Raw genomic sequence first — 26,282 nt, 5'->3', positions numbered from 1 at the left:
GTCTCCAGCTTCGGCGTCGTATAACTGCAATCTACAAGGGAATTCCTTGCGTCATTTCAATCAACACCTACTATACGTCATTGAAGAGCATCTGACTGTAGCTATTCCGTTTTCATGGACATAAGAGGTCGTAGTCCGCTTTTCATCTTTTCCCAGAGGCGACTTTGTAGAAAAGCGGCCTCATGGTGCTGTTCAATTCAAGCTGGTGCAGTTTGCGCGCTACCGCCAGATGCCAAAACTGTTCGGAGGGAGCGGGCCGCAGCATTCGTATGCGTTGGGGCTGAGGTTCTTTGCGTGGTAGTTGCGCACAGCAGCATTCGAAGGCCACCCATGTGATTCAAATCGGTTGAGATAGTGACGCAAAGGCTGCAAATGCCTTTTTTGGGTGTGCCACTCTATCCCAGTGTGGGGGGGACGCTGCGGCTTGCGGTCAACTATGCCGCCGTCATTTTACGAGTCGTGGCGTCCAGCTTGTTGGGGTAATATGTAACGAGTCTGTGAGACTTTGGTGTGACGCGCTGGCTGAGTGAAGCTGTTGCTGGCTCTGCCTTGGTCATCATGCGAACAGGGTGCTGACTGTGCAAGACTTCATGACAGATTGCCGAGGTCTAAATTTAATATGCCACCACCGGCTCGGAGAAGCGCAAATCCAGTCCTTTACTGATGTCTCTGACCGAAGTTCGGAGCGTGCCGAGCTAAGCGACTCCTAAGGTTTATTTGAGAAGTTTGACTCGCGCACATGGCCTGGGCATCGCAACTCAGTCATATTCCGCCGGTCAGTTCCAAACGGGGACATATTCTCCCACTCTGACATTAGTTCAAACCTTGTTGCCTTCCAGACTCCCTCGGTCGGCTGTTGAAGCCATCGGAACATGTGTATCTGGCGCCTTCACACTCGGAAAGACTTTGGAAAGACTAAGTCCGCTCCGCTCCGTGCTGTCAGCAGCCGTGATCCGAGACACTTTCCCGGCCAGGCGGGCGTCTGCATTTACGCTTTCTGGAACGACCCAAATTGCTGGGTTCGGTCTTACCGCACGGCTTTAGTGAAGGTTTCAGGGGTCGTTAACTATTTCGCTACCACACCCCTTTTCCACGAATCACGGTGCACAATCGGCAGAAAAGGAAGGTACGTAGTCCAGGGTCTTGCTGATGTGCGAACGCATGGTTCGTCTGAGGAGCAAAGTACACCACTACACACAAAGACCAGACAAAACCCTCCGACTAACGACTCTCTCCACATGAGTTCGCTAGCACTAGTGTCTTTCTAGCGATAACAAGGTTTTAGAGCGTCAAACGTCGAGGAGGCTATGTCTACGCCCAGGCCTATAAGCATTACGGGAAATAGACTCTGCACGCAGCGCCTTGTCATGTTGTCCTCCACGATTTGGGACTATTTGGGACTCCAAGGCTCTCCAAGTAGCTCATCAGAGCCAGTCTTGGACGAACAAGAACGAATCATCTCTCAGAAGCAAAGAAGAACAACGATCGGGGCTTCAAATACCTGTCATGATCTATCCGCCTAACGGTTACACTGCCAGCCAGCATCTGTTGCACACGTACGTGTTCATCGTGGTTGACCCTGCTGGTCAAGACGTTCGGCTAAAGACCATTCTAGAACAACTCAAGTTCAGCCTGCAGATTCATTACTTGGGGTCTCCACGTTGAGAGATCACCTCTCGTCTGATAGTTCAGCTAGCTAAGATCTGTCTGCAGGGTAGGATTGCTCAAGTGACCAAGTTTGCCAAATGAGGAAAGATACCTGACTCGAGAGCCTGAGACAGCCGTTGAGTAGATCGAAAGACGCCGACGATCTCGACGGAAATATTGTTAGCTCTGATTCACAGGATGCATACTTTGGCTGCAAGATGGGTTTGTTACTCAATTCAGTATCTTTTCAGACCTTGATTGAGCTGTCATCTTTACCAGTAGGTGTTACACCGTTGATTTGTTCTCCTTGAATACTAATCTTGGCTTCAGGAGATGGCAGACAGGGATGCCGGGGGTAGCGAATGAATTTAGGTTTTCCGGACTACGCCTGCGGTGTGTGCTGGGACAAGGCTCTGTTTCCTTTCTACGTGGAACATCTGTGGAACGACTCGAGGCCTGCTCGTAACTCCGTTTTTATTGCTCTGACGCTTTTCCATAGTGACGGATTGCTCCTCAAAATGGCTGTCAAATCTTCTAGGCCGCCAGTCGCAGTGCACTGTGATATTTGCGCCCTGTGCCCATGAGCAGATTAATTAAAAACTGCCCTTCTCGATGTTGGCAATTAGTATATAAGATCGAAGTCACTCCTCATGCTTCCAAGAACAGTAGATCATCAGTTTACCTCTCATTCGTTCAACTTAAGCAATTCACTCACTCAACCACAACCAACCAACCAACCAACCAACCATCCACAATGCAGATTCAGAACGTTGTCCTGGCTATTGCCACTCTCTGCCTCGGGTAAGTCCAAGTTGCCAGAGATTTCAAAGTGTATCACTAATCGCTAATAATTCTTCCAGCGCCCAAGCAGCCTTTGACTGCAAGTGCAAGGACGACGCCAAGACCACGTCATGCTGTAACGCCGAGAAGTTCATCTCTGCCAAGAGAAATGACGGAAAGCTGATGGTGAGTGATTCCACACTATCGTCGTTTGCTGCAGTGCAGGCTAACCGTTGAAAGTGCTATGTCAACAACGTCGTTGCCCCTCTCCCTGCCAGCTTCCCGTTCAGGACCTGCTGCGGTACCAACGGCTTCGACTTATGCCGATAAGCGCATAGTCCCTGTGAGACTTCTCAGTTTCGCACTCTCTAGGCGTCACGAGTCAGCTCTCAGAAAGTCTCATCAAAGACCGCAGTTCATTTAGCATGTTATGTTGTGTTTTTCAATTACAAGATTACGATGTATCAGTGTCACTAGCCAAGGCAACAGCGCAATTAGATTAGATAGCCCTCGGCTTGTTCACGCTATTCACAAATCTGTTTTGATCAATTATGAGATTGACGACCTAGTGATCATGTTTACTCAACTGGGCATTACTTTGTCTTTTGAACTTCTCTGGAATCCTTCTTCCCTTTTAACTTTTCTTCCGCAGTTTGCCGCCTGGAGGCGCACCTTGTTGACTGCCGTATGACTCTGACAGGGAAACATGCTGAGGGAGCGTAACCTCTATGGCTAACCCATGGGGTATATGAAGGGGATTTTTGAGCCGCCTGGCCAAGCAGAAGCGGCCCCCCATCACACCATAGCCCAAATTTAGGGTCCTCATGTTCCTTTTAGTCATACAAAATTTCACAAAAGAATTCTTCGCAAAATGGAACTTCTCTGGAATACTAACGCTTCAATTCTATGTTTTCGGTGGCAGAACACAACCTTGGTTTATACTAGCCTTAATATCAATGACCAAGTAGCCGACGTGCTTAATAGCCGAGTAAAGAAGCACTGGCATTCATTCATAGTGGATAGTCTCCCTTTGATTCACATCATCGTACCCATCTTCGTCAGTGGACCTTCACGGGTTGTTGATTTGTAAGTGCCAAATTACAAATCAATGGCTTGGCCACGCCCCTCTTGAATAGCCCCCTCACATGAGGTGCAGAATAATAAGGTTGGAGTCGAAGTCAACAACGCGCCAAGATTCTGTCTTTGAGCTATTGAACTCAGATTAGTGGCTCAAAGAATCCGCACCTATGTCCATTACAGTCTTGACCGCCCGGCATGACCAGGCCGAGCAATCGGGCCATGTTCATTCGAGCATTCCACTTGCGTCCTCGGAAGAATCGACACCGAACCCAACCAGAACTCTCGGCGTGCCTCCTGAGTTCTCTTCATTCGCAGAAGAGATCGGCTTCGTTTGCGTCTGTTCCATGGGCCAGCTCCTCTTCGCGATTCACCTGGCCCACTCCTTCGTCAACCAACTCACCTTCATTGAAGCCCTGGGCACGAGTACACTCAACACATCATGGCTCATCGGCTGCTTCCTCGTCGCAAACGGAGTATCTGTTGTCATCTCAGGCTCCTTTGCCGACCTCGTTAGCCCCAAATATCTCACTTGCGGCGCTTTCGTCTGGCTCTCGATGTGGAGCTTCATCGGAGCTTTCTCGATCTCACCTGAGAGAATCATTCTCTTCTTCATCGCGAGATCAATGGCGGGTCTTTCGGTTGGTACTCTTTGCGCTGCGGCGATGAGTATGCTGGGAAGGGTGTACCGACCTGGCCTTCGAAAGAACCAAGTCTTTTCACTCATGGGTGCCATGATTCCAATGGGGTTCGCCATCGGCGCGATTCAGGGCGGCGCCTTGAGCTCTCACCTTCACTGGGTCTTCGGGTCTACGGCACTGCTAGCTCTAATCTGCGTCGGCGGTGCGTTTTGGTGCATCCCCTCGCTCCCTGTAGACTCGGTATCACCCAGGGACTTTGACTACGCGGGTGCCTCCGCGGCAATGCTGGGATGCGGGCTGCTCATCTTTGGCTTGACCCAAGGGTCGCCCACGCATTGGAGCCCATATACGTACGCCCTCGTCGCTGTTGGGTTAGCTTCATTGGCAACATTTGGGCTCATCGAAAAGAAAGTCCGCCGTCCCCTCATTGATAATCGACTTTGGTTTACCCCTGGATTCCTGCCGCTGATTGTCTCTTATTTTCTGGGGTATGGAGCATTCGCGGGGGCATGGCAATTCTTCGCCGTGAGATTCTTACTCGCGATCCAACATACGTCTCCGATCACCACAGCTTGCTACTTGCTACCCGTTGGCATCAGTGGTACCATAGCGTCCTGGGTTGTCTCCAGATTGCTGCACGTTATGCCAGGACACTGGATCCTCATGGGCAGTATGCTCGCGTTCGCAACCGGTCCAGCCTTCTTCCTCCCTCAGACGTCAGGGACGATGTACTGGGCTTTATCGTTTCCCGGCTTCATCATCAGCACCTTCGGGCCGGACATGTCCTTCGCGGCAGTTTCCGTGTTCATCACCTCGAACGTGCCCAGGTCTTACCAAGGTGCTGCCGGAAGCCTTGTCATCACAGCTCAGAACCTTTCAACGGCAGTGTTTGCTGCTCTTGGGGATACCGTTGGGGAGAAAGTAGCGAAAATGGCAGACTCCACTCTGGATTTAGGTGCTCTTCGAGCCATTTGGTGGATGAGTCTGGCCACCGCCATGACCGGAGCGCTCGTGTGTGCGTGCTTTGTGCGGATACCGAAGAGCGAGGAGAAGGAGCATGTAAGCTAAAGTCTAGGTGGAGCCTCCACAAGATTCGCTCCGGTTTCACGGCTGCCCATCCCGGAGGTGTAGCCCGCAGCGGGCATCAGAACGTCGCTAAGGACGACCCCACATCGGCGGATGTCCGAGCCGTCTAGTAAGTAAGGGTTTGTTAAGTCAACTACATACCTACCAAAACAACATTTCTACTCTTGCCCATACTTCACAGGCGCAAATAATAACACAATCGCTCTCAAAAGACCAACTTCTGATCAAGGATGACGGTCGGCGTGACGTGTAGTTCAGCGTTTCCGATGGCTATCACTGTCTTGTCGATTCTCAATTTTAGCCACGCAAACCGTTGCCATAGATTGTGTGTCGCTCACGTCTACGGGTATGATTGTTGAACTTCTCTTTTAGTAACCAATGATGACTTCGGTCACGAGATACCCCGGTTTCTAGTCTCACTCATTCCCGTCGTGCGAGGTTGAGTTCGTCCAGCAAGCCTCGTTGCTTTCCTAGCCACAATTGCCGTGTTCTGGCTCGCTCTTTGAGCTGAATTACGTTAAATTGAATCCGTTGAAGATGGGAAGGCAGGGATTTGCACAGAATTCCCTAGAAGTTACAAGCCTACCGCCTGTATCGAAGCTGCGTCAAGTTTCTGAAAAGCGGATGAATTTCTGGCAATTCCATTGAGGTTTAGCATTGTAGAGCTTCCGATTGTACGCACCAGACGCAGGATAAAAATTGCTGGAACCTTTGAAAGTTCCAATACAGGTATTCCACAAGCCGAAAAGTGCCGTACTCGTAATTGTGCTTTTGGTCCAACACATGGAAGCCGATCCGGAACCTTTCAAACCCAGATCTAAAAACTACCATAAAGCCTTCCGTAAATGTTGAGCATCTCCCGGTAGTGGTACAGTATTCAGAACATATTTATTGTAAAGGACGACGAAGAAGGCTTTCATGTGAGACAACTGCCTCGTCGCCGTCTAAACTGAGCTTCCATAGACTCCGACATGTGTAGACCTTCTTCAAATTCAATCGAGCGCGGATTTTGTCACATTTCTAGGGTCGGTATTAAACCTGTCCAAAACGAAGTCCATCTAACATTTCTCAAATCTCAGTGAGCCTTCGCAGTAATCATACCTAAGGGTAGAGATGAGTCGCTTTGCTAGAATGCGTTATCTTACCCAATGTACAAATCGTGATCGTTGGCGTTCACTGAAATCTTTGCCGCGGAAAAGGCTTTTTTGGACTGAATTTCTGAAATGGATCCTAGTCGAATATCCAGTCTTCCTCGGCATTCAAAGATCACATGCAGCAGACCTCTCTATCGTTTGTAGACAACCATGTTTCTGTCCCTCATCCTCTCACGCGCGGTTACACATGTGTGGAATGAGGAGGATAAACGTATGGTATGATCTTGTTTCATTGCACTCATTACTTGCACTTCGTGATCTATGGTCAAACCTAATAGGCTAGCCAGACGACTCAGAGTTTAAAGGAAAGCAGCAAGAGCATTGTGCTGTTGTAACTCCAAAATTTCATTCTTCTCGTGTCGCTTGATTACTCCACTTCACAATTTATAGAACCCTTCAGAGCGTTGCTCAAGTGAATTGCCCAAACCCACGATGTCGATGCATAGAAGAGGGGCAGGATTATGCCAGCAGTATGTCTGAGCAAACAACCAAATTAGGCCTCTTGATAACTCTTTCTAACTCTAAACACTGCTTATTTTATGTAGTCATTGAAGCCCAGAAACGTTCTCAGTCTCAAAGACCTAGATGTAGCATTACTTCTTGTGTCACTCTCCCGCGTCGCTTCTTCTAGTATATTTCGGGGGGTCGGAACCTCTAGCACACCCAGTCCGAGTCTGATATGCCAAGCTTCGCAAACTACAGAGCTGTACAAGTCAGAGGAGGCCTTGCTGCGCCCTAGAAGCGGGCGGCAAACACCAGCCACGCTTGGCTGCCATTTGGCCCATGTTCCACAGAAAGGAGAAATTCTGGTTTCTTTTAATACGTTGAAACAAGCACTGAACAGGTCCCACGCGAAAAGAACGTCTCGTCCGCCTCCGCCGGCAGAAGTATATAATGATGTCTTGACGACCTGAGCAAGAGAGAAGCCCGCCAGCCAAATCGATGAGGTTTTCCATGTATGTGAGCCTCAAGGGTCGAAGTGAAACTCACGGCAGCTTCCTCAAAGCTCGCCCAAATGTCACGAATGTCCGCGTGCTCGTTTCTCAGGACACCAGCTGCACCTGCACCATATTCAGACACGAATAAACAGCAAGAACCGAAAGGCAATACCAACCGAAGAAGCCAAAGTTATGACGCACATAGTCAATCGGCATGGCCAATGAGATTCGCATCCCAGATGACGTTGAGGAAGGGACGGCTAGAGAGAACAATGGCAATGGCTGGTGGATCAAATTTGCCACATGCACGCCGAGATCAGCAGTGATGTGTCGCGAGCAGACGAGAGCCGACACCGTAAACCTTTAATTTTCAAGCTCTCAATACTGAAGGCAAGTCCCGCCCATCTCGATAGAGAGTGGCACACGATACTTCTACCAGGAGGCCCAGCAAGAGACCTCCGCAGTAGATACTTAAAAGCGTTTCCGTGAATCAAACATACTGTGATCCAAGCTTAAATCGAATCGTATCAGCATCAAGATTTCACCCTCATCTGGAAGTGGAACATTATCACCGGCATTACCGGTGTCGATGCCTGCATCCGTCAGCCGCAGCAACTCAGGGTTAACTCATCCCAAGCGATGCCAACCTACTATTGGTGGGTCAGAGACGGGCGAATACACCAACATCAGCGACGACGCGACGGCAATGAATATCGGGAGGCTGTCTGTCTTCATGGTCCACCTAAGGTTTGTAAACTTGGTGCCAATGGCGTGTTTCTTGAACAGACAGCTTCCGAGCCCTCCATTTGCAAACTTCGCCGAAAGAGATATTCGCTTGCGGTCTACCTCGCAACGAAGAGTCGGGCTTCATATGTCATCGCTCATTCAAGCCTGATCACTGAGCGTGGAAGTCAGGGGACATATTTCCATAGGGCACTCTACTCTTATCCCAGAGCAGTTCTAGATAGTCAATTTGTTCTTTAACTGGCACCTGGCTGCAGACTCAGGCATAACAAGTAGATCCCTTGTATTCTGGCAATATGAATTCAAAGAACATGCCAGGTAAATTGCTACCTGAGATACACGGACGCAGAAGTTCCACTTAGTGATTCCCCAACCTCGTTGTGGCCCGTTGCGGTCTTTTGGTTTTGATGGGGTTGAGATCAGCTCGCCTGGTTTACCAGACCATAAAGTTCCCGCTCCAATTGCCCTTGCTGCCGTCGCCGACACGCCTCTGATATTGTCTTTGGTGGTCGATCTATCCCCGGAGACTCTGTGTCTGACTTTATTTCTGGCCCCACGTTGAGAATAGCTGATGGTGGGCTCATGGAGCCACAAAACAGGGCCAACTTGGATGAATCACAGGAAGCCTAGCAATAGCGACATGCGAACAATCGCTGGCTCGCTCACCGGCCAGCCGGGGCAAACAAGTCAGCAACCGCATGTGGCTTGCTTCACCGAACGGAAGGATCGACAGAGACACAAGGCGGCGCATAGGAGTTAAGAAATGGCATTCTCACGTAGGGATTGCCATTGAGGCTGACAGCGGTGCAACCATCCCGGATCCTCGTAATCCTGTGAGTGATGGGCGTTGTACGCAAAGTCAGCTCAGTGAAACACAGTCCGAATAAGCTACAGGGGCAGATCCACTGAAAGTACCAGCTGACAAGTTTGCCAAGGAGTGTTTCCCACGCGTTCAGACCAAGCAGCGACCCGCTGGCGTCTGAACAAAGTTGAGTTTTGTGGATGATGAGGGGAAAACCTGGGGAGAAGTTGTCAATCACGTAACAGAAACTGAAGCTCACAGAATTGATTGACTAGCGAGTAGACCTCGTGTCAAATAGTTCCGCTTTCCCCAGAGGTTGAGAGTCGTGAATGTGGCGTGCTTTTGCTGCTCTCCTCGTGCGGCGCGGCATGCTAGGCACGCTATTAGTAAAAAATTTCCCCGCACCCTGGTCATCGACTCGGGCCAGTGACCGGCTACAGAAGGTCGATAGCGAACCAGGGGGTGCTGAAGGAACGGCTCGGTTGGGTCGCCAATCGCTTGTCGACTGGGCGGTTTCCATCACAACGGCAGGCCAAGCTGTCTTGTATCTCGGCCATCTGGGCACGCCCAATCGACTGGCTTTACCAAGCCGATCTTGCGTCTTTGCTTTTGGTCAAGCTTTTGGACCAGATGTGCCAAAGTCTTGGGATTTGAGGGTCTTTGACGACATGTCTTGGAAGTTGAAGATGGTCGGGATACTCTGTTGATGCCCTTCTTCATCCGCAACGAAGGAGCCGCAAAGCGCCGGGTTGGGTGCGAGGGCTGTGCCAGGCCTGTCAATTGACTCTGCGCCGGGCATGAGCGAATTTTGGCCTCCCCAAACTCGTTTAGGGTAGCTCGTTGGAGGCTCTTGGCGTCAGCGGTCGCGATGAATCAAAGCCAAGAGACAGTGCTCGACTGCGCCGAAGGGTGCCAAAGTGCCCTTGGAATTGGCGCTTTTAGGCATGTCTTGGCTCGCGTCAACTGAAAACGCCTCCAACAGTTTGGCCGATCGATAGCCCGTCCCTAGCCGGGATTGATAGCGAGCGTCTGTTCACTATTCGTTACTGGTAGAGACAGTGTGGACGGCGCTGATGGTTTTCACCCGTCAGCGGCGCGGCATGCCTCGCGCACGCCAGAGAAGCATTCAAGGGGTAACGTGCCGGCGCCAGTGTCGGCTCGACCTCGTTTGAGTGACACATTGAGGCAGATACCCGAAGCCACGGAACGCCGGTGGATCAAGGACGACGGTTGACGTGCTTTAATGAATGGCATCGTGGTTCAAACATGGAGCGGTTTGTCTCCGGCGGTGGGACTTTGAGAAAGTGGCCTGTTGTTGCTGCTGAATGGGACGAATATCTTCGTCAATGAAGTTATCATGACAAAAATGTGGTAGCAATGGACGGCGGCGCCGGTTCAGCTATCGCGGCTGGTATCGCAAAAATGGTGCGCGTGAGACTGTTATCTTTGCCGAGACTTTGTTCCCCATATTTTGCGCCGTAGGAGGAAATGTCGTGGTATCGCAGGCCAATTGCAGGGCTTAGTGACGCACCCCCCTGAGGATACGATGATGAGCGATGAGGGAGCGGGCGTGGGTAGGTGATCGGTCGACCAGTGACAGCGGCCGTTGGGAGCTGGATGGACGGGGCGGACTGCTGTGTCGCGTCGCATCAGATTGGACGGGGAACTGCATCGCGGGAGGTCGAGTCAATGGACTGCGAGTGACGGGCAGGGTGGGTGATGGGCGGCGACGGGAAATTGGGGGTGTTCCGCGGTGAACGGTGACTGGCTCCGGCGATGGTCTGGTTTTGAGCGTCTGGCGGCATTCTAGAAGGATTCCTTCGCATTGTTAGTGGCTGCTGCCTCCCTGCCCCGCGGCCCCCGCCCATGGCTCTCTTGGGGCGGGTGACATGTCAAAGAGGCAGGAGAGCGAGGAGGAACAGTCGGCGTCGCTTGGCTGCCGGGTCGCATCTGAGTTTGTTCGGTTCGAAGCTATTGAGATGAGATGGGCCTTGGGCAGATGCAATGGATGGCTGCGATGAATGGAGGGAGGGAGGATGCTGCGAGATTCAACCACCAAGCAATAAGCCCCCGTCTTGTGCCTTCCCGAAGAGGAAGCTGGACTGGATTTGGCTTGGGATTGTGCGAGGCGGCCAAGAGGCACCAACTCGACCAAGCCACACAGCCCTGTTCCAGAAGAGCTTGGCTGCAGCTCGGTAGCGCCGGGAGACGGCGTTGGCAGAAGGGGTTGCGTACGGCTGTACGTGTGTGTGCATTGGGAAGGGGGACGTACAATGTCAGGCAGACCGAATGATGAGGGGAGGTCTTCGTGGGAGAGAGGAACGACTCGATTTCACCCGGAAAGAAAGATACCTAAAGTAGGTACCTTATTTTTAAGGTGAGGCAGGCCTACGGCATCGATATTCCATTTCGTAAGGAGCTGCCCGAGGGTGCGAATAGGCGGGCAGGTGGGAGTGGAGCAGGAGCAGGTTCATCCGTTGGTGCAGCCATTTCAATGCTCAATTGTGAAGAACACTGTGGAGGAACACATGAACCGCCCAACTGCCATTCTCACCTCTGCAGTGTCCCCCTCACCTTGACCGAATCATTTTGCAGTTGTTGCAGTTGTCTCTTCCATCGCGTCTTACGCAAGCATCCGCCTGTACGGATACCGTCCCTATCTTCAAGGCCAAGACAAATGCCCCATCTCTGCTGGCCCGGGCCCATTTCCCAATGTCATGGATCGCACTCGACTCGTCTGATAGCGCGTCGTCTGCGACCCCTGCCACCCGTCGAAACGTCCATTTAGGCCCAGGTCTAATCGAAGTCCAGTGCGCCGTCCCACCCCCGCGCCGCTACAAAATGCCCATAAGCACGGGCTCAGGCACGGTTCTCCAACCTACCTAATACCTGTGGAAGAGCGAGGTAAGGTAGGTACGGATACAAATATCGCTCTTTCTCCCCGCCTCGGCCCAATCATCAACTCCCATCAAGCCAAGAACTACCAATAAGGACCACCGTCAGTCCTAATCACTTGGCAAAAACCGTCTCGGCTCTCCACCTTCTGCTCTCAGAAAGCTTGCTACGAATACCTAGCTCTTGCCAAGCCGCCGTGATGCCTCGGATGGGATGCTCTGGCCGTGAAGGCGACCACCTCGTGCCCGGCAATTTGGATGCGAACCGATGGGGGAAGCGCCCGTCTGTCTGTTTGCTCGACAGTGCTTGTACTCGAATTTATCTTCCAGCATGATCGGCTGGTCTCACATCCCCTCCCTAGCAGTCTGCCTCGACGGCATCCACAGGCCTGCCTGTCAATCGCGTCAAGTGACATTGCACCACCTTTCGAGGTGACGACGTCCCTTGGAGGGGGCATGTTGATCTTCTTTTTTCGCCTTCCACACAGCTTCCACCGTTCCCGAGCGTCCATCTGCGCCATCTCCCATGTACGATCAAAGTCAACTGCCCTCGCCCCCGTCCCTCCCTGCTCTGGCGCTGCCGCTATCACGGCTGACCGACCGGTCCAATCGCCGCCAAGACATGACTGATTCGTTCGGGTGCGTGTCGAGTCCTGTTGCTTTCTGTGCGTTAGCGGCGCAGCTATCATGGGTGATTTCCCGGGGAGGAACCCATCCTGGAAAACGAAGAAGAAATAAAAACGAAAAAGAAGCTAACATGAGATGGGCAAGGCGCCCTTGAGCATACCTCAAGTAGGGTCGCGGAAGGAAGGAACCTAGGTAGGGAAGAGAGCTCACCCATCCCGGGGACCCTGGTCGATGGTGCAGCTTCCCATCAGTTGGATCAAGTCAACCCTTCGGTGAGGACGTTGGTTGGTCCCTTCCTCAAGCAAGAGGACGTTCCTTTCCCCGTCCTTCCTGCCCAAGCCAGGAGGTGCACCTACCTGCCTTACCACCTTACCTGCCTTGCCTTCCATGTCCTCCTGCCTGCCTGCCTGCCTGCCTGCCTGCCTGCCGTATCCCTACCCTCACTTTCCTGTGTTTGGCGTGGCCTGGTCTGTCTGCTGGCATCGGGTCCCCTTCCCTGTCTGCACCTTGCGCCTGCACATGTCGCTCCCGTCGCTGGCTCTGCTCCTCCCGTCAACGCCTGCCTCGATTCTTTAATAAACGGCCTCCCGCGTCGTTCATCTCTCCCCTCTGCTTCCCCTCTCTTGTCCCTCCTGCCCCTCACACTCGTGTAGTACCTCACAGCTTCACAGAGTAACACCCTCTGTCGTCGACCAGGGCTCCAGTCACGACAAGCGCCAGCGCGCGAAAGTTTATACTTCCTTTCTCGGTCTCTTCGCCGAATCCTGAGCCATTGGCGACAGCTTCACCATGTCCAAGGACGAGGCTGACGTCGGCGTCACGCCGCCTAATTACCCCTACGACTCCGAGAAAGGCACCACTACCAAGGCCGCCACCGGTACCGGCCATGTTCCTGAGAACTTCCGCGAGGACGACTTCCTGACCCGAAATGGTCTCAACTTCAAGAGTTTCCAGCGCCGTAAGTTCCCCCTCACGGCGACGTTGGCTGTCGCGACCCCGCATCACCCGTGCCTCACACTTGCGACCGCATGCTAACTCTATCTCCACAGGCGATTATGGTACCGGTGAAGTTGAGCTTGATCGCTCTATGAAGCCTCGTCACTTGCAGATGATTGCCATCGGTGGTTCCATCGGTGCTGGTTTCTTCGTCGGTTCCGGTAGCGCCCTGACCAAGGGTGGCCCTGGCTCTGTCCTCATCTGCTTCTTGATTGCTGGTGTCATGATCTTCAACGTCGTCTACGCTCTCGGTGAACTCGCTGTTATGTACCCTGTCTCTGGTGGTTTCTACACGTACTCTATTCGCTTTCTCGATCCTTCCTGGGGTTTTGCCATGGGCTGGAATTACGTATGTCGCATCCATCCTACCGCCTCGCGCATCTCTCAATTAACACGCCGCAGGTCTTTCAATGGGTCATCGTATTACCACTCGAACTAACGGTCTGCTCATTTACGATACAATATTGGAATAAGGAAATCAGCACAGCAGTGTGGATCACAATCTTCTGGCTATTCATCATCATTATCAACGTCTTCGGCACCCTGGGCTTTGCTGAGGAGGAGTTCGTCTCCTCTACCTTCAAGCTAATCGCCACCGTCATCTTCATGATCGTCGCCCTTGTTCTCATCTGCGGCGGTGGCCCTGAGGGTGGAAAGTACGATGAATACTGGGGTGACCGCCTCTGGAGGGATCCCGGTGCTTTCCAGAACGGCTTTCGCGGATTCTGTTCCGTCTTCGTTACTGCTGCTTTTGCCTTCTCTGGTACCGAGCTTGTCGGTCTAGCTGCTGCTGAGTCCACCAACCCTGCCAAGGCTCTTCCGGGTGCCATCAAGCAGGTCTTCTGGCGTATCACTATGTAAGTTTCACATTTCAGCTGATACCCAAAGTTCATCATTAATATGATCCAGCTTCTACATTCTGGGTCTCACCTTCGTCGGCCTCCTCGTTAGTTCCACCGATGAACGTCTTCTGAACTCCGCCAACCCCTATGCCGATGGTGTCTCCCCCTTCGTCTTGGCTCCTCTCGATGCGGGGCTTAAGGGATACGACAGCTTCATGAACGTCGTTATTCTTGTTTCCGTCGTTTCTATCGGTGTCTCTTGCGTGTACGGTGGTTCCCGTACGCTTACCGCCCTTGCCCAGCAGGGATACGCCCCGAAGATCTTCGCCTACATTGACCGATCCGGTCGTCCTCTTTACTCCGTTATCCTCAACCTGGCCTTCGGCGGTCTTGCCTACGTCCGCCTCGCTTCCTCCGGCGGTGTTGTTTTCGACTGGCTTCTGTCTCTTTCCGGTCTGGCTGCCCTCTTCACCTGGGGATCCATCTGCGCCGCTCACATCCGCTTCCGCGCTGCCTGGAAGGCACAGGGCCACACTCTCGACGAGCTTCCCTTCCGTGCCATCGGTGGAACTGCCGGTTCTTGGCTGGGTCTCTTCCTGATCTTCATCTCGCTTCTCGCCCAGTTTTTTGTCGCCATCGCGCCCCCCGGCAGCGCCGACCTGGCCACCGCTGAGGACTTCTTCAAGGCCTACCTTGCCCTGCCCGTTGTCCTCTTCTTCTGGGCCTGCGGTTACCTCTGGAAGCGCCAGGGCTTCCTCAAGCTTTCCCAGATCGACCTCGACACTGGCCGCCGCGAGCACGACTGGGATGAGATTCACGCCTACCGCGCCAAGGTTGCCACCTGGCCCAAGTGGAGACAGTGGCTTGACAAGGTCTTTTAAACTACATGTGAATCTGCAACAGCTCGGTCACTCGAGCCATAAAGGGGGATGTTTGGTGTTGTAAATCCGAGGCTTTCTTCTAACCATCTATGTTTTTGTAGAGTCTCGCCATCTTGATACCTATCTAGTCTCTGATCTATCATCAGACATGCGTCTTCGTGCGCTAATACATGAGTTTATTCGAGGTCAACTTCGCCATTGTCTCTCTGTAGTGTTTGCCTATGCACAGGCCTGTGACCCGGAGTGTAGCGATTTTAACATCGCGGATGATGCAATCTAACCCCGCCCTTGCACATTTGATGGCCTATTCTTTGCAGCCAACCACTTGATCTGCATTTCGCATCAAAACCCTACAGCCGACTACGGACAAGGCCGGCTTAGGCGCTGTGCACTTTAAGTGAGACGGACACTAATCTACCTAGCATCCAATCGACACGAATTTGCCGGTTGAGCAGGTGCAAAGTCAGCACGTCGTCAAAGGAGAGTTTGTGGCGGCCCCGTAGCTGTCGGGTCTGGCCGCCCCCGTTGCGGGTCTAGCGTCGCCGCCGGAGCCGAGTTGTAGACGGTGCATTGACTTCCAGGCCGGAGAAAGCGTCAAAGTACAGAATAATCCGCTAGAATATTCGGCATGTTGCAGTAAAAACTTCGCAAGTTGTTTTTATTTGGAGCTTTGCTAGCCGGGCAGCGTCAGTTGGCTATCCGGGCAGTGTCTATCACACACGCTTGTAATCCGTATATCCCAATGTGACGCCCTTATTTTCCTATATTAAAGCGACTACGTTTTCTGTATACTCGATTTCTTGATTTATATTGTTATCGCTATCGTCGTCGTAATTGTCGTTGTTGTCCTTCTTGTCGTCGTCGTCGTCGTCGCCCTCAGTCGTTGTCGCTGTCGTCGTCTATCATCGTCGTTATTATCGCTACCTATATAATTAAAGTAACCGAACTACGCGCGGCTAATCGAAGTATTAAGTGTACTACAATTAATACCACAGGCCACACTGCCCGGATAGCCAACTGACACTGACCTGCTAGCAAACTCTTGATTTATTCCTCTGACGATATACCTGTATGTGTTTAGGAGACTACGACAGCATGCTAGCGGACTAAGACTCCGAAAGAGATGTAAAACTCGGTTAGCGCTTGGCTGGAGACCCTATCCACGTGGATATTCACTCTATTTTCATGCGCTTGTTGGCTTGGGATCTCGTACCAGCCCCCACGATCCACTGGATACGAGAAGGCCGGGGATCATAAGTGGACCTGCCAACAACGCCCCTTCGTATCTGTGTTATTGTGCAAAATCACAACGGTCCCCAAGTCTTTGAAATCCTTCGACTCGTCCTTTTTGGAATTCGCGAAAGACAACTTTCAATAACCAGATGTCCAACATGCGGCTAACAGCAACTCCACGTGTTGGATCGACTCTCATTGCGCCCTTCCTACTACTGAATACACTTGCCTCAACAACAAGTGCCGCCTACGTCCAGTTTCAAGATTGCTATGATGCCATTTATTCGGAGGTGGCAGCCTCGTCGAACACCCAACTCAAGCCTGAAGGCCTCAGAGGCGCCCTCGATAACTCTGATGCCGTCACAAAACTCCACTTGAACCTCACGGGAAGCTATGCTGGCGTCAAGACTTGCGATCGCGTCCCGTCTTCAGACGCATCGGCGACTGTCGAGATAACCAGCCTCACGGCATCCAAGAGCTACACGGTACACAATGTCACGACTAGTTGCCACGAAACAAACTACCCTAACCATGACGTCGCTCTCATCCGCCACCAAATGATATTCCTCCTCGATCCGCCTTCTCTCATTGACAGCTACGACCTCAACCTTCACCTATCATCCTCCTCGCAACCATTCTCCTGCGTAACCGCCACGATAACTCCCGCCCTCTCCCCAATCGCCAAATCCATCGCCCAATACCTTCCCCCCGCTACTCTCCTCCTCACCCTCCTCCTCGCCCTCTGGCACGAACTCCTCCCCCTCCAAATCTCCTCGCCAACCTTCAACGGCCCCTTCATCCCCTCCCCCTCCCCAACCCACCTCACCCTCATCTCCCAATGCCTCACCACAATCCAATTCCTCTTCCTCTCCACCGCCCTCACAATCCCCTACCCCTCCTTCCTCCGCCCCCTCGCCGCCCCCTCAAGCTGGTCCACCCTCATGATCCCCCGCGGGCCCGTCCACTCCGCCACCCCCTACTTCGGCCTCAAAGACGCCCTCTACGAGGTCAACGGCACCCTCACCGCCGCCCCGGGCCTCGAGCTCATGACCCAGATCCTCGGCGCCCCCGTCACGCCCCGCAGCTGGGCCAACACCCTCACCCTCGTCGGCCTCCTCCTCCTCGCCACCGCCGCCGCCGCCCAGCTCGCCCTCCGCCGCCCCAGCAACCGCGCCCGCGCCGCCCGCCTCCGCAGCACCACCGACCCCGGCCTGCGCGGCACCGTCTGGACCGTCCTCCGCGTCTTCCTCACCTATTTTCTCACCCCCGTGGCCGCGTGGTCGACGTACCAGCTCACGGCTGCGGCCTTCCTGCCCCTCTACCACACCGTGCTGACGGCGCTCGTCGTGGCCCTGCTGGTGGCCGCGCTGTGGTGGGGCGTGACGCAGAACTCGCCGCGGAACATGGGCTACCTCCTCCTCGACGCGTCCAAGACGCCGCAGACCCCGGGGCGGTTGTCGCGCAGCCAGGACCGGTACGCCATGGCCACGTTCGCGCTGATGTTCGTGCGCGGCGCGGCGGTCGGGGGGCTGCAGATGGCGGGGGCCGGGGTGGTGCAGGTGCTTGTGCTGGCGGCGTGCGAGGTTGTGCAGCTGCTTGTGATGGGCTTCACGTGGCGGTGCGTGCCGGTTTTGAGGGTTGGCGAGGCGCTGAGCGCGGCGCGGTTGGTCGTTTTGGGAATCTTTGTGGCGTTTTTGCCCGGGGTTGTTGGGGAGGTGAGGACGAGGAATGTGCTTGGGTTGGTGGTGCTGGGGGTTCATGCGGTGGTTTTGGTGGGCGTGTTTGTGGTGCCGGGGTTGGTTCGGGTTGGGATTTTTATGGCGAGGACGTGGGATGTGGTGAGGGCGGATAAGAAGAGTGAGAGAGATGGGCTTGAGGTGAGAATTTCGAAAGCTTGGTCGTGGGCTTTGCTGACTTGTGCAGGAATACCGTCTCCGTCGTCTTGATACAGGCATCGTCCCCGAGCAACGACCCGATTCTATTGTCGTATCAGAACGCCCACGATGCCCATCGAGTCTTCTCATGTCACCCATCTCGACTGCGCCTCTCCGGAAGAGCGTTAGGGATGATGCGGCAAGCTTCAGGGGACATAGACTTTCGTTGTCGATTTCGAGCAATGAGACTTCTGGAAGTTCGGTTGGAGAGGAGAGACATTCCGAGGAAGTTGGAGGGGAGATTGAGGACCTGGGCTCACCGGGCTTTGTGTATGAGGCAAGGGTTGGGAAGAGGTTCTCGAGGGCTTCGGTGTTGAATTACTCCAGGCCCTTAGATGGACAGCCGCAGACTCCATGAAGTTGAGCTGTTGGGTGATCACCTGAGTTATTCAGGGCTAGAACTCGAAACTTATCATTCTTGAAGTTTTCTCAGGCGGGCCATTTGCTACCGCCGTGCTCAAGTCGTGCGTCAAGAACCAAATTGGAAAGCAAACACAATTCGCCGTGGTTTCAATGAGCTATGTCTACAAGTTTCGGATTTCGAAAGAAAACGACACGAAGCTGAAGAGGTGGTGGGTAGTGATCGATGAGATGAGAAAAGCATTGACGTCGATAATGGATACTATTATCAAGGACCAAAAAGAGTCTTCAAGATAGCTATTGTTCTGTAGTTATCCGCGGCTGAAAACCAAAACTTAGGTATGATCCCTTTCACATACCAAAATTCTTAGGGTCGTCGCATAATATTTATTCTCGTCATCGGACCCATCGACATCGCCCCGGTTCTCCAAAGCCTCCTGTCGAGCGCCCACGTCTTCCAACTCACTCACGAAGTTAAACACATCATCGTCGCAGCCGGGATCATCTTCCGCGTCGTAGCCACAAAATTGAGAGGCATAATGGTGAGGCATGGCGTAGTACCTACAGCCAGCCGCGTGAAAAACCAGCTGCTCATTTTTCCACGATCCATAGCGCCCAAAAACCATTTCCGTCATGTGTTCGTCGAGAACCGTGCTCTTGCGTCGAAGACGATGGTCCACGAGCCATACTGTCGGGTTCGAGAAATGGAACATTTCTCGTGTGGCCTTGGCCAAACAGTCGTACATCTCCCAGCGAAGGATGTCCAATTCGTCTTCTTCGGTGTGCTCTTCAAAGTTCATACTGCGCTCCCACTCCAAACGATATCTCCCAAGCTCTTCAAGGCTCCACGAGGGATCAAAGTCCACGGCAACGTGGCGGATCCCACCGAAGCCGAACTCCGGAGATGAAAAAGGCATGTAGTGAAGTAATGTGTTCCAATCCGCTTGGGTTTCCTGCGGTGCGAGATGTAGCAGATCGTACCCGGGTAAGATGGTCAAAGATTGGGTTCTCCCGCTACACTCCACATTGAAAGTTGCCGGCATTTGCTCGTTCTTCGACTTGCTAGCTACCGAATCACAAAGATATGTTTTGTCGTCGTCGCAATGCTTGCGTTGCTTTTTCCGGAAGTCGACCCATTCCTCTGGCTTGTAGCGCCGATCCATCGCTGCGCGCGACTCTTTGCATGCGGTCCAGAGTCCGCCGTCGATGGCGTAGGTCGACTGGTTGCCCTCGTACCAGGACGGGCAAGATGTGTCATCCCCAACTAAAGGGGCTGCAAGAATTTGGTTCTGGTACTTCGAGGTCCGGTTGACGATGTGACTTTTGAATATTTCGGGAATCGGGCTGGTGTTGTCCCACGATTGCAAACCTGAAAAGTATTGGACTCCGCGGGCGCCAATGGGACGTGTTGAGAAGTTCCAGATCTGATCTCGAATCTCGCCCGGGAGGAGGGAAAAGGAAGAGAAATTTCCTCCAGTCATCTCTTCTGTGGAGATTTTGATATCCTTCCCGATGGTATTGTGGCGTTTGAGGTAAGAACCGTCGGTTCACCTTATGTGCTAATCGGTTCAATGATAGGGGGCGATAAGTGGAAGTTCGAAGTTTGATGTCAACGTCGTTGAAGAATATTACAGGTATTAGAAAAGAAAAAGAAAAGAAAAAGGACCTGGCGCTCATCAATATTCTGGAACCCTTTTGATGTGTTTTGTTTTAACACAAATTCCTTTTTTCTTTTTTAAGGTTCGTGTTGCGCACTTGCAAGGTCGCTGAAGAACTTTTCCAAAGTGGACTGGTAGCCCTGCGCTCTAGGCAACAAGATCCAGATTGCTTTTCCTTGCTAATTGGACCGAAGATGTAATTGCCGGTGGCTAAATGTCTCCGACCGTCCTACTCGGATCGCGAATGTGAGTTCTTCTACCAATTTCTGTGACGGCAGTACTACACCCCAGGGCACATCAAAACATTCTTTCGTCAAGGAATCGATTACTCATGATTTATCGGTTGCTATTCGCAACATCTAAAAATCCTTTTGGGAAAATAGTGGAAGGTCACTGAAGGCCCTCACGACACGGAAGGTGTGAGACCAGAATTTTTGGTTAGATCGTAAACTGTTGTAACTTCTCCCGCCTTGTCGGCCCGAGTAACCATCGAAGGAGATGTACGATCTAAACTATGTAATCTTCTACAGCACAGCTCTAACGCTTTTAATATTTAATATGAAAAGGATATTGATTTCAATCATGCAGCATGGCTCGATTATTGAATCGGAAGCTATTCGCACCTCATGGCGGCTGATAATTAGAAGTTATTAGCTATACCGACTTCTGCATTTTACGATAGAGTCCGTTAGTTTGAGGTGCTAAGAAGCGTGCTAAGAATTACAGCTAAAAGAGTGCAGGGCTAGTGAGAGGATTAGCATATTTTGGTTGATTAATATTCAATCCACTATATCATCATAGGTATTACCCTCTTTACCGTCCTCTCTATTGTCCTCCCTATCGCTCTCTCTGTCATTCTCTTTGTCGTCCTCTCTATCATCCTCTCTATTATCCCCTCTATTGTCCCCTCTGTCATTCTCTATGTCGTCCTTTCATCGCGTTCAAGGGATCCTGCTTGTGAAGGTTGTGGTACTAACGGCCTCAATGTCATTAACTTGGCCTGCATGTAATCCCTGCCGCCCCCTAGCAATCTTTTCATCGGATGGTGAGCTCTATGTCGATCTCCGAATACCACGACACCATCTTTCGTGACTGGAAATTTTGATACGGGCTTGATTTTCGTTTTCAACTCGCCAGTCGATATGTGCTGAAGAATCTGGCATGATGGGCTTTTCTCCCATATCGATGTATGCCCTGGGCCGTGACATGTGTTCCATGGATTGGCAGTACACTGCCACACTGTCTTGCTGTCTCCCAGTGGGCAACTGCCTTCCACAATTCTATCGACAGTGCCACCGCTTCGGGCTCTGAAGGCAAGTGCGTCCAGGCAATGCATTTGCGCAGCGAGATAGAACCCACCCTCTGGAAGGGTGGAACAATCAGGACAGGCACTTCCAGGTTTGAAGACCGGCATGATTGCGTTTCCGAGGCCAGCGCAGACTCCCATGACATCAACACTTTTGACAATTTCCTGCCACGAGCCTGCCACTGAACTCGGATCTGAGACGCTGACTTTGCTCAAGGGTGTACCCTTCATAGGTGGTTCGATAATTGACATGAGTTCTGTAGCAAATATGAACCCTCGCTAGGCTTCGAATTACCTATACTATAGATACCTATAGGTAGCTATATAAATAGGTTAAGTTATAGGTAGACCTAGGCTATAGGTAGATAAGTTTACTAGGTATATAGGTAGATATAAATATAGGTATAAGTAGAGATTCTATTTATACCTATAGGGTTATAGGTAATACTACACCTCCTAAAGTTATAGTATATTATAATAACTATTATAATAATCTTATATAAAATTTCATTTTAGTAGTATAAGTCTATAAATAGAAACTTAACTACTATATATCTTTAAAATATATTATATATAGTCTCTATTATTTAGTTTTATATTCTTATTACTAAATTCTTTAGATTCTTAATCTAATTAAGTTATTTCTTATTCTATAGTTCTAAAGCTACTATTTTCTATTTATATTATTTAATACTTAAGGATTTTTTACTTTAAATCTATATTATCTAGCTATATATCTAATAACTTCTTATACTTATTATTATTCTCCTATATTATTTTAAAAGAACTTTTTTATTTAATACTAAGGATACTACTACTATTTCCTTTATTAGAAAGTTCCTTAATTATAAAACTATCTTTTATATTTCTACTAATTATATTACTACTACTAAAGATTTCTTATAAAGTATAACCTCTACTAAAAAAAGCTTAAATCTTATTATAGAAGTTAATATTCTATTTATTTTTATTACTTTATTCTTTATTCTAATAGTTACTAATTACTTTAGATATATTACTATTATTAAGTAATTCTTAATTATTATTAATATAACTAGTCTTCTCTTTATCTATATTACTTAGTTCTTTATTCCTTTAGTCTTTATTCCTTTAGACTTTATTCCCCTAAGTTTTATTCCCTTAAGTTTTATTTCCTTAAACTTTATTTCTTTAAGCTTTATTCCCTTAAGCTTTATTCTCTTAGACTTTATTCTCTTAGGCTTTATTCTATTAGTTATTAGTTTCCTCTAGAGTATTAATATTACTTTTAGTCTAAAGAGTAGTATTTCTATTTATAATAATTTTAGAGGAAATAATTATATTAGTAATATTAAGGCTATTTTAAGTATCTTAGTAGGTATTAAGAGATAGTAATTAAGGTTAGCTAAGATACTCTAATATAGTAGTATCTAAGAGTATATTTAATTTATAGTTACTTAGAATAGAGATATTATTTTCTTAATTAACTTTAGCTTTCTTTTTTATTTTAAGTATACTTATAGACCTCTTTTATTTTATAGAAGTTTTCTTAATAATAATACCCTTCTTAGCCTTAAGAATAGCTTTATTACTCTTAGGCTTATATTAAATAGTTAAGTTTAGTTTTAAGGTTATATATAAATAATTTTAGAACTAAGTTTTACTAATAACTCTTTAATAATAGTTAATATATATAGTATATTCTGAAATAATATAAGTAAAGTAAAATAATAAAATAGAAATAAAATAAAGTACCTTCTTATATACTACTTAACTATAAAGTGCCTATTCTTTAGGATAATATATAAATCTTCTTAATTAAAATAAGATCTTTAGTATTAATAGTAACCTAATAAGTATAAATAGCTATTTATATATATACTGAAAAATATTAATAAAGAATTTAGAAAAGGAAATAAAAATATACTATTAAATATAGAAACTAAGAGGGCTTTAAAACTCTCTTATAATATTTTAAGAGTAGAAGTTTAAATATAGTTAAGCGTAATAGAGTAAACCTTATAATATTTAAGTATAATCTCCCTAATAAGATTCTTAAAGGATATTTTTAGAATTAAAAGCTTATATAAAGCTTAGATATAGTGTATTTCCTAAAAAGTATAGTTTTTAAAATATTAGTATTATAATAATTTTTAAGAATTATAATAATCTAACTTATATTTAGGTTTATATTTATAGGCTAGTGCTTACTATCTAACTATATAGGATAGCTTCTTTATAATAGTCTTATAGGTAGTTTTAGGAGTAGTCTTATTAGTAGTCTTATTAGTAGTCTTATTAGTAGTCTTACTAGTAGTCTTAGGAGCAATCTTATAGGTAGTCTACTTAGGCGTATTTCTAGTACTACCTATACTACTATTATATTAATATATAGGTATTATAGATTTATATCTATAAGAAATTAGCTTTTAAGAAAAGATAAAGATATTAAAATAAAAATACTTATATAAATAGAAGAATAAACTATATAAAGTTATAGTAGTAATATATTTATAGAGAGAAGAAAAAAAATAACTTTAGTTAGTTAGTAGATTTAAAAAGAGAGGTTATACGTATTAACTATATTATATCTAGGATTTAGTAAGTATAATATACCTCTATTACTATAGTAATAATAACCCTCACTTTAAAATAATTATATAACCTATATAAGTAGTCTATATAGCTATATTATAGAAATTTTAAATCTACCCTAATAGAATTAATCTTACCTCTTATAACTAATAAAATAAAACTATTATAAGTATAATTTTAAATATCTTAAATTATTTATACTAAATCTCTCTAATCTATCTATTAAGGTATACCTATAGATATATCCCTACTACTATATATTTATAGTTTATACCTATAAAGTTATTATAATAATCTATAGTATTATTATAATAATTATTTCTATAAGTTACCCTATTAGCTTTAGTATAAGAGAGAAACAAAAAGCTATAGGGGATTATTCTACTAATCCTTATACTATAAAAGTATAGAAGTATATTAATAATATAACTGATATTAAGGCTGAGTTTTACTAACTAAAATAGTAACTAAATATTAGAATAATATATATAAAGAAAATAATAATCTAAGAGTATTTAGATTAGAATTCCCTAAATAAGGCGTAATAAAATACTATAATTAAAGAAATGAAAATATAAGTATATTAAAATATATAAGTTATATTTTTAAAGGGTTTAGAAATTTACTAATAAGAATTTAGAATAGATAGAGGATATTACTTATCTTAATTTAATCCTTATTTNTAATAAGAATGTAGAATAGATAGAGGATATTACTTATCTTAATTTAATCCTTATTTTATTTCACTTATTCTAATTATATTATTACTACTTATATATTTAGCTATTAGTATAGCAAAAAATATACTAAAGAAGTATAGATAATTTACTTTAAGATTTAAACCTATAATATAGCTATCTTTAAATAATCCTCAGTAAGTACTATAAGAACCTAGTTATTACTTCTATAATTTTTTAATTAGCTTATCTATATCTAATATCTAAGTATAGAGAACTTACTAATACTATATTTAAGTTTAAGATATTTTTAAAGATAATTATAGTTTAAATTAGGAAGATATTCCTCTATATAAACTAACTAAGTTTAAATAAGATCTCTTAGTTAAGATTATAATTAATTTAAACTTTAAGAATAAAGATAGAGGTAGATAAGAGGTAGAAAGTAAATAACTTTAATATAAAATAAAAGTTATCCTTAAAGTTATTAAGTATATAAGTTTTTCTAAATATTACTAAAGAGTTCTTATTTATTCTTTCTTAGTAAATTATTATTATTAGATATTAATAATTTTATATAGTATAGCTTATAACCTTAGATTTATTTTAGCTAAAGCTATTATATTTCTATTAGTTCCCCTAAGAAATAGAGAAGATTTTTAGGGATATTAGTATTATAAGAATAAGAGAAAGATTCCCTTAAACTTAAGACTTCTTTATATTTAAGGAAATTTTCCTTATTTTAGTTCTTTAGAAATTCTCCTTCCTAAAATTTATAAAGGAGAAAAAAAAAATCTTTTAGAAAATAAGTAGTATATAGAAATAGAAGTAGTAAGTAATATTAAAGAGATTTCTTATATAATAAAGTCTAATAAAATAATTTAAGTTAATAGAATTTAAGAATAAGATATATCTAAGTTCTTAAAAGTTATCTCTTAATAAACTATATATATAGTTATTAATTCTCTTTTTATAGACTAATAAGAAAGTAAATTTAGGATATTATTAATAATACTATAGTAGGTATTAATAAGAACTAAATTAAACTTCTAAGTCTTATTAGAATATAAGAGAATATAAATAAAGTATTAATAACTAATATAGAGGTTATTAATATAATTTAGTATATCTATAGGTTAAAACTAGCTTTAATTCCTATTTAGCTTAAAATACTAAATTAAGTGAAATTATACCTAAGGGAATAGTAATAGTTTAATAATAAGATAATATTTTATATCTTTTAATTTAAATTCCTACTATAAAGATAGAATAAGAGGTATAAGAGGATATATATCTAGAGAAGTAAGATATAATAAATATAAGTTTAATAATATTATTATATTTTAGTTTAAGTTTCTTAAACTAAGATTAAATAAGAGGTCTAAGAGAATATATACCTACTCTTATTATTATAATATAATTATTATAATA

The 26,282-nt window shown here is 46.9% G+C and overlaps 4 protein-coding genes across 4 annotated transcripts; 3 read left to right on the top strand and 1 right to left on the bottom strand.

The window, feature by feature from the left end:
* Window positions 1–2,401: 2,401 nt before the first annotated feature.
* GCG54_00008805 (uncharacterized protein) lies at window positions 2,402–2,757 on the top strand (the record flags this gene model as incomplete). Its single annotated transcript, XM_045408764.1, has 3 exons — window positions 2,402–2,448; window positions 2,508–2,613; window positions 2,668–2,757. 3 exons carry the CDS (start codon window positions 2,402–2,404, stop codon window positions 2,755–2,757), a joined length of 243 nt encoding a protein of 80 aa, XP_045266507.1.
* A 917-nt stretch (window positions 2,758–3,674) lies between these two features.
* On the top strand, window positions 3,675–5,213 carry GCG54_00008804 (Drug resistance protein; the record flags this gene model as incomplete). The annotated part of the gene is made up of 1 exon (XM_045408763.1): window positions 3,675–5,213. The coding sequence occupies one exon, from the start codon at window positions 3,675–3,677 to the stop codon at window positions 5,211–5,213; it is 1,539 nt and encodes a 512-aa protein (XP_045266506.1).
* Window positions 5,214–13,179: 7,966 nt separating this feature from the next.
* GCG54_00008803 (Amino-acid permease inda1) lies at window positions 13,180–15,109 on the top strand (the record flags this gene model as incomplete). The annotated part of the gene is made up of 4 exons (XM_045408762.1): window positions 13,180–13,348; window positions 13,440–13,735; window positions 13,789–14,243; window positions 14,296–15,109. The coding sequence occupies 4 exons, from the start codon at window positions 13,180–13,182 to the stop codon at window positions 15,107–15,109; spliced, it is 1,734 nt and encodes a 577-aa protein (XP_045266505.1).
* A 3,862-nt stretch (window positions 15,110–18,971) lies between these two features.
* Window positions 18,972–20,117, bottom strand: GCG54_00008802 (uncharacterized protein; the record flags this gene model as incomplete). Its single annotated transcript, XM_045408761.1, has 1 exon — window positions 18,972–20,117. The coding sequence occupies one exon, from the start codon at window positions 20,115–20,117 to the stop codon at window positions 18,972–18,974; it is 1,146 nt and encodes a 381-aa protein (XP_045266504.1).
* Window positions 20,118–26,282: the final 6,165 nt, after the last annotated feature.

The sequence above is a fragment of the Colletotrichum gloeosporioides genome (assembly GCF_011800055.1).
Source record: "Colletotrichum gloeosporioides strain Lc1 chromosome Unknown consensus_30, whole genome shotgun sequence".
In the NCBI taxonomy this organism is placed as follows: domain Eukaryota; kingdom Fungi; phylum Ascomycota; class Sordariomycetes; order Glomerellales; family Glomerellaceae; genus Colletotrichum; species Colletotrichum gloeosporioides.
The sequence above is the reverse complement of the archived record's forward strand: the minus strand, read 5'-3'. Positions and strand labels throughout refer to the sequence as shown.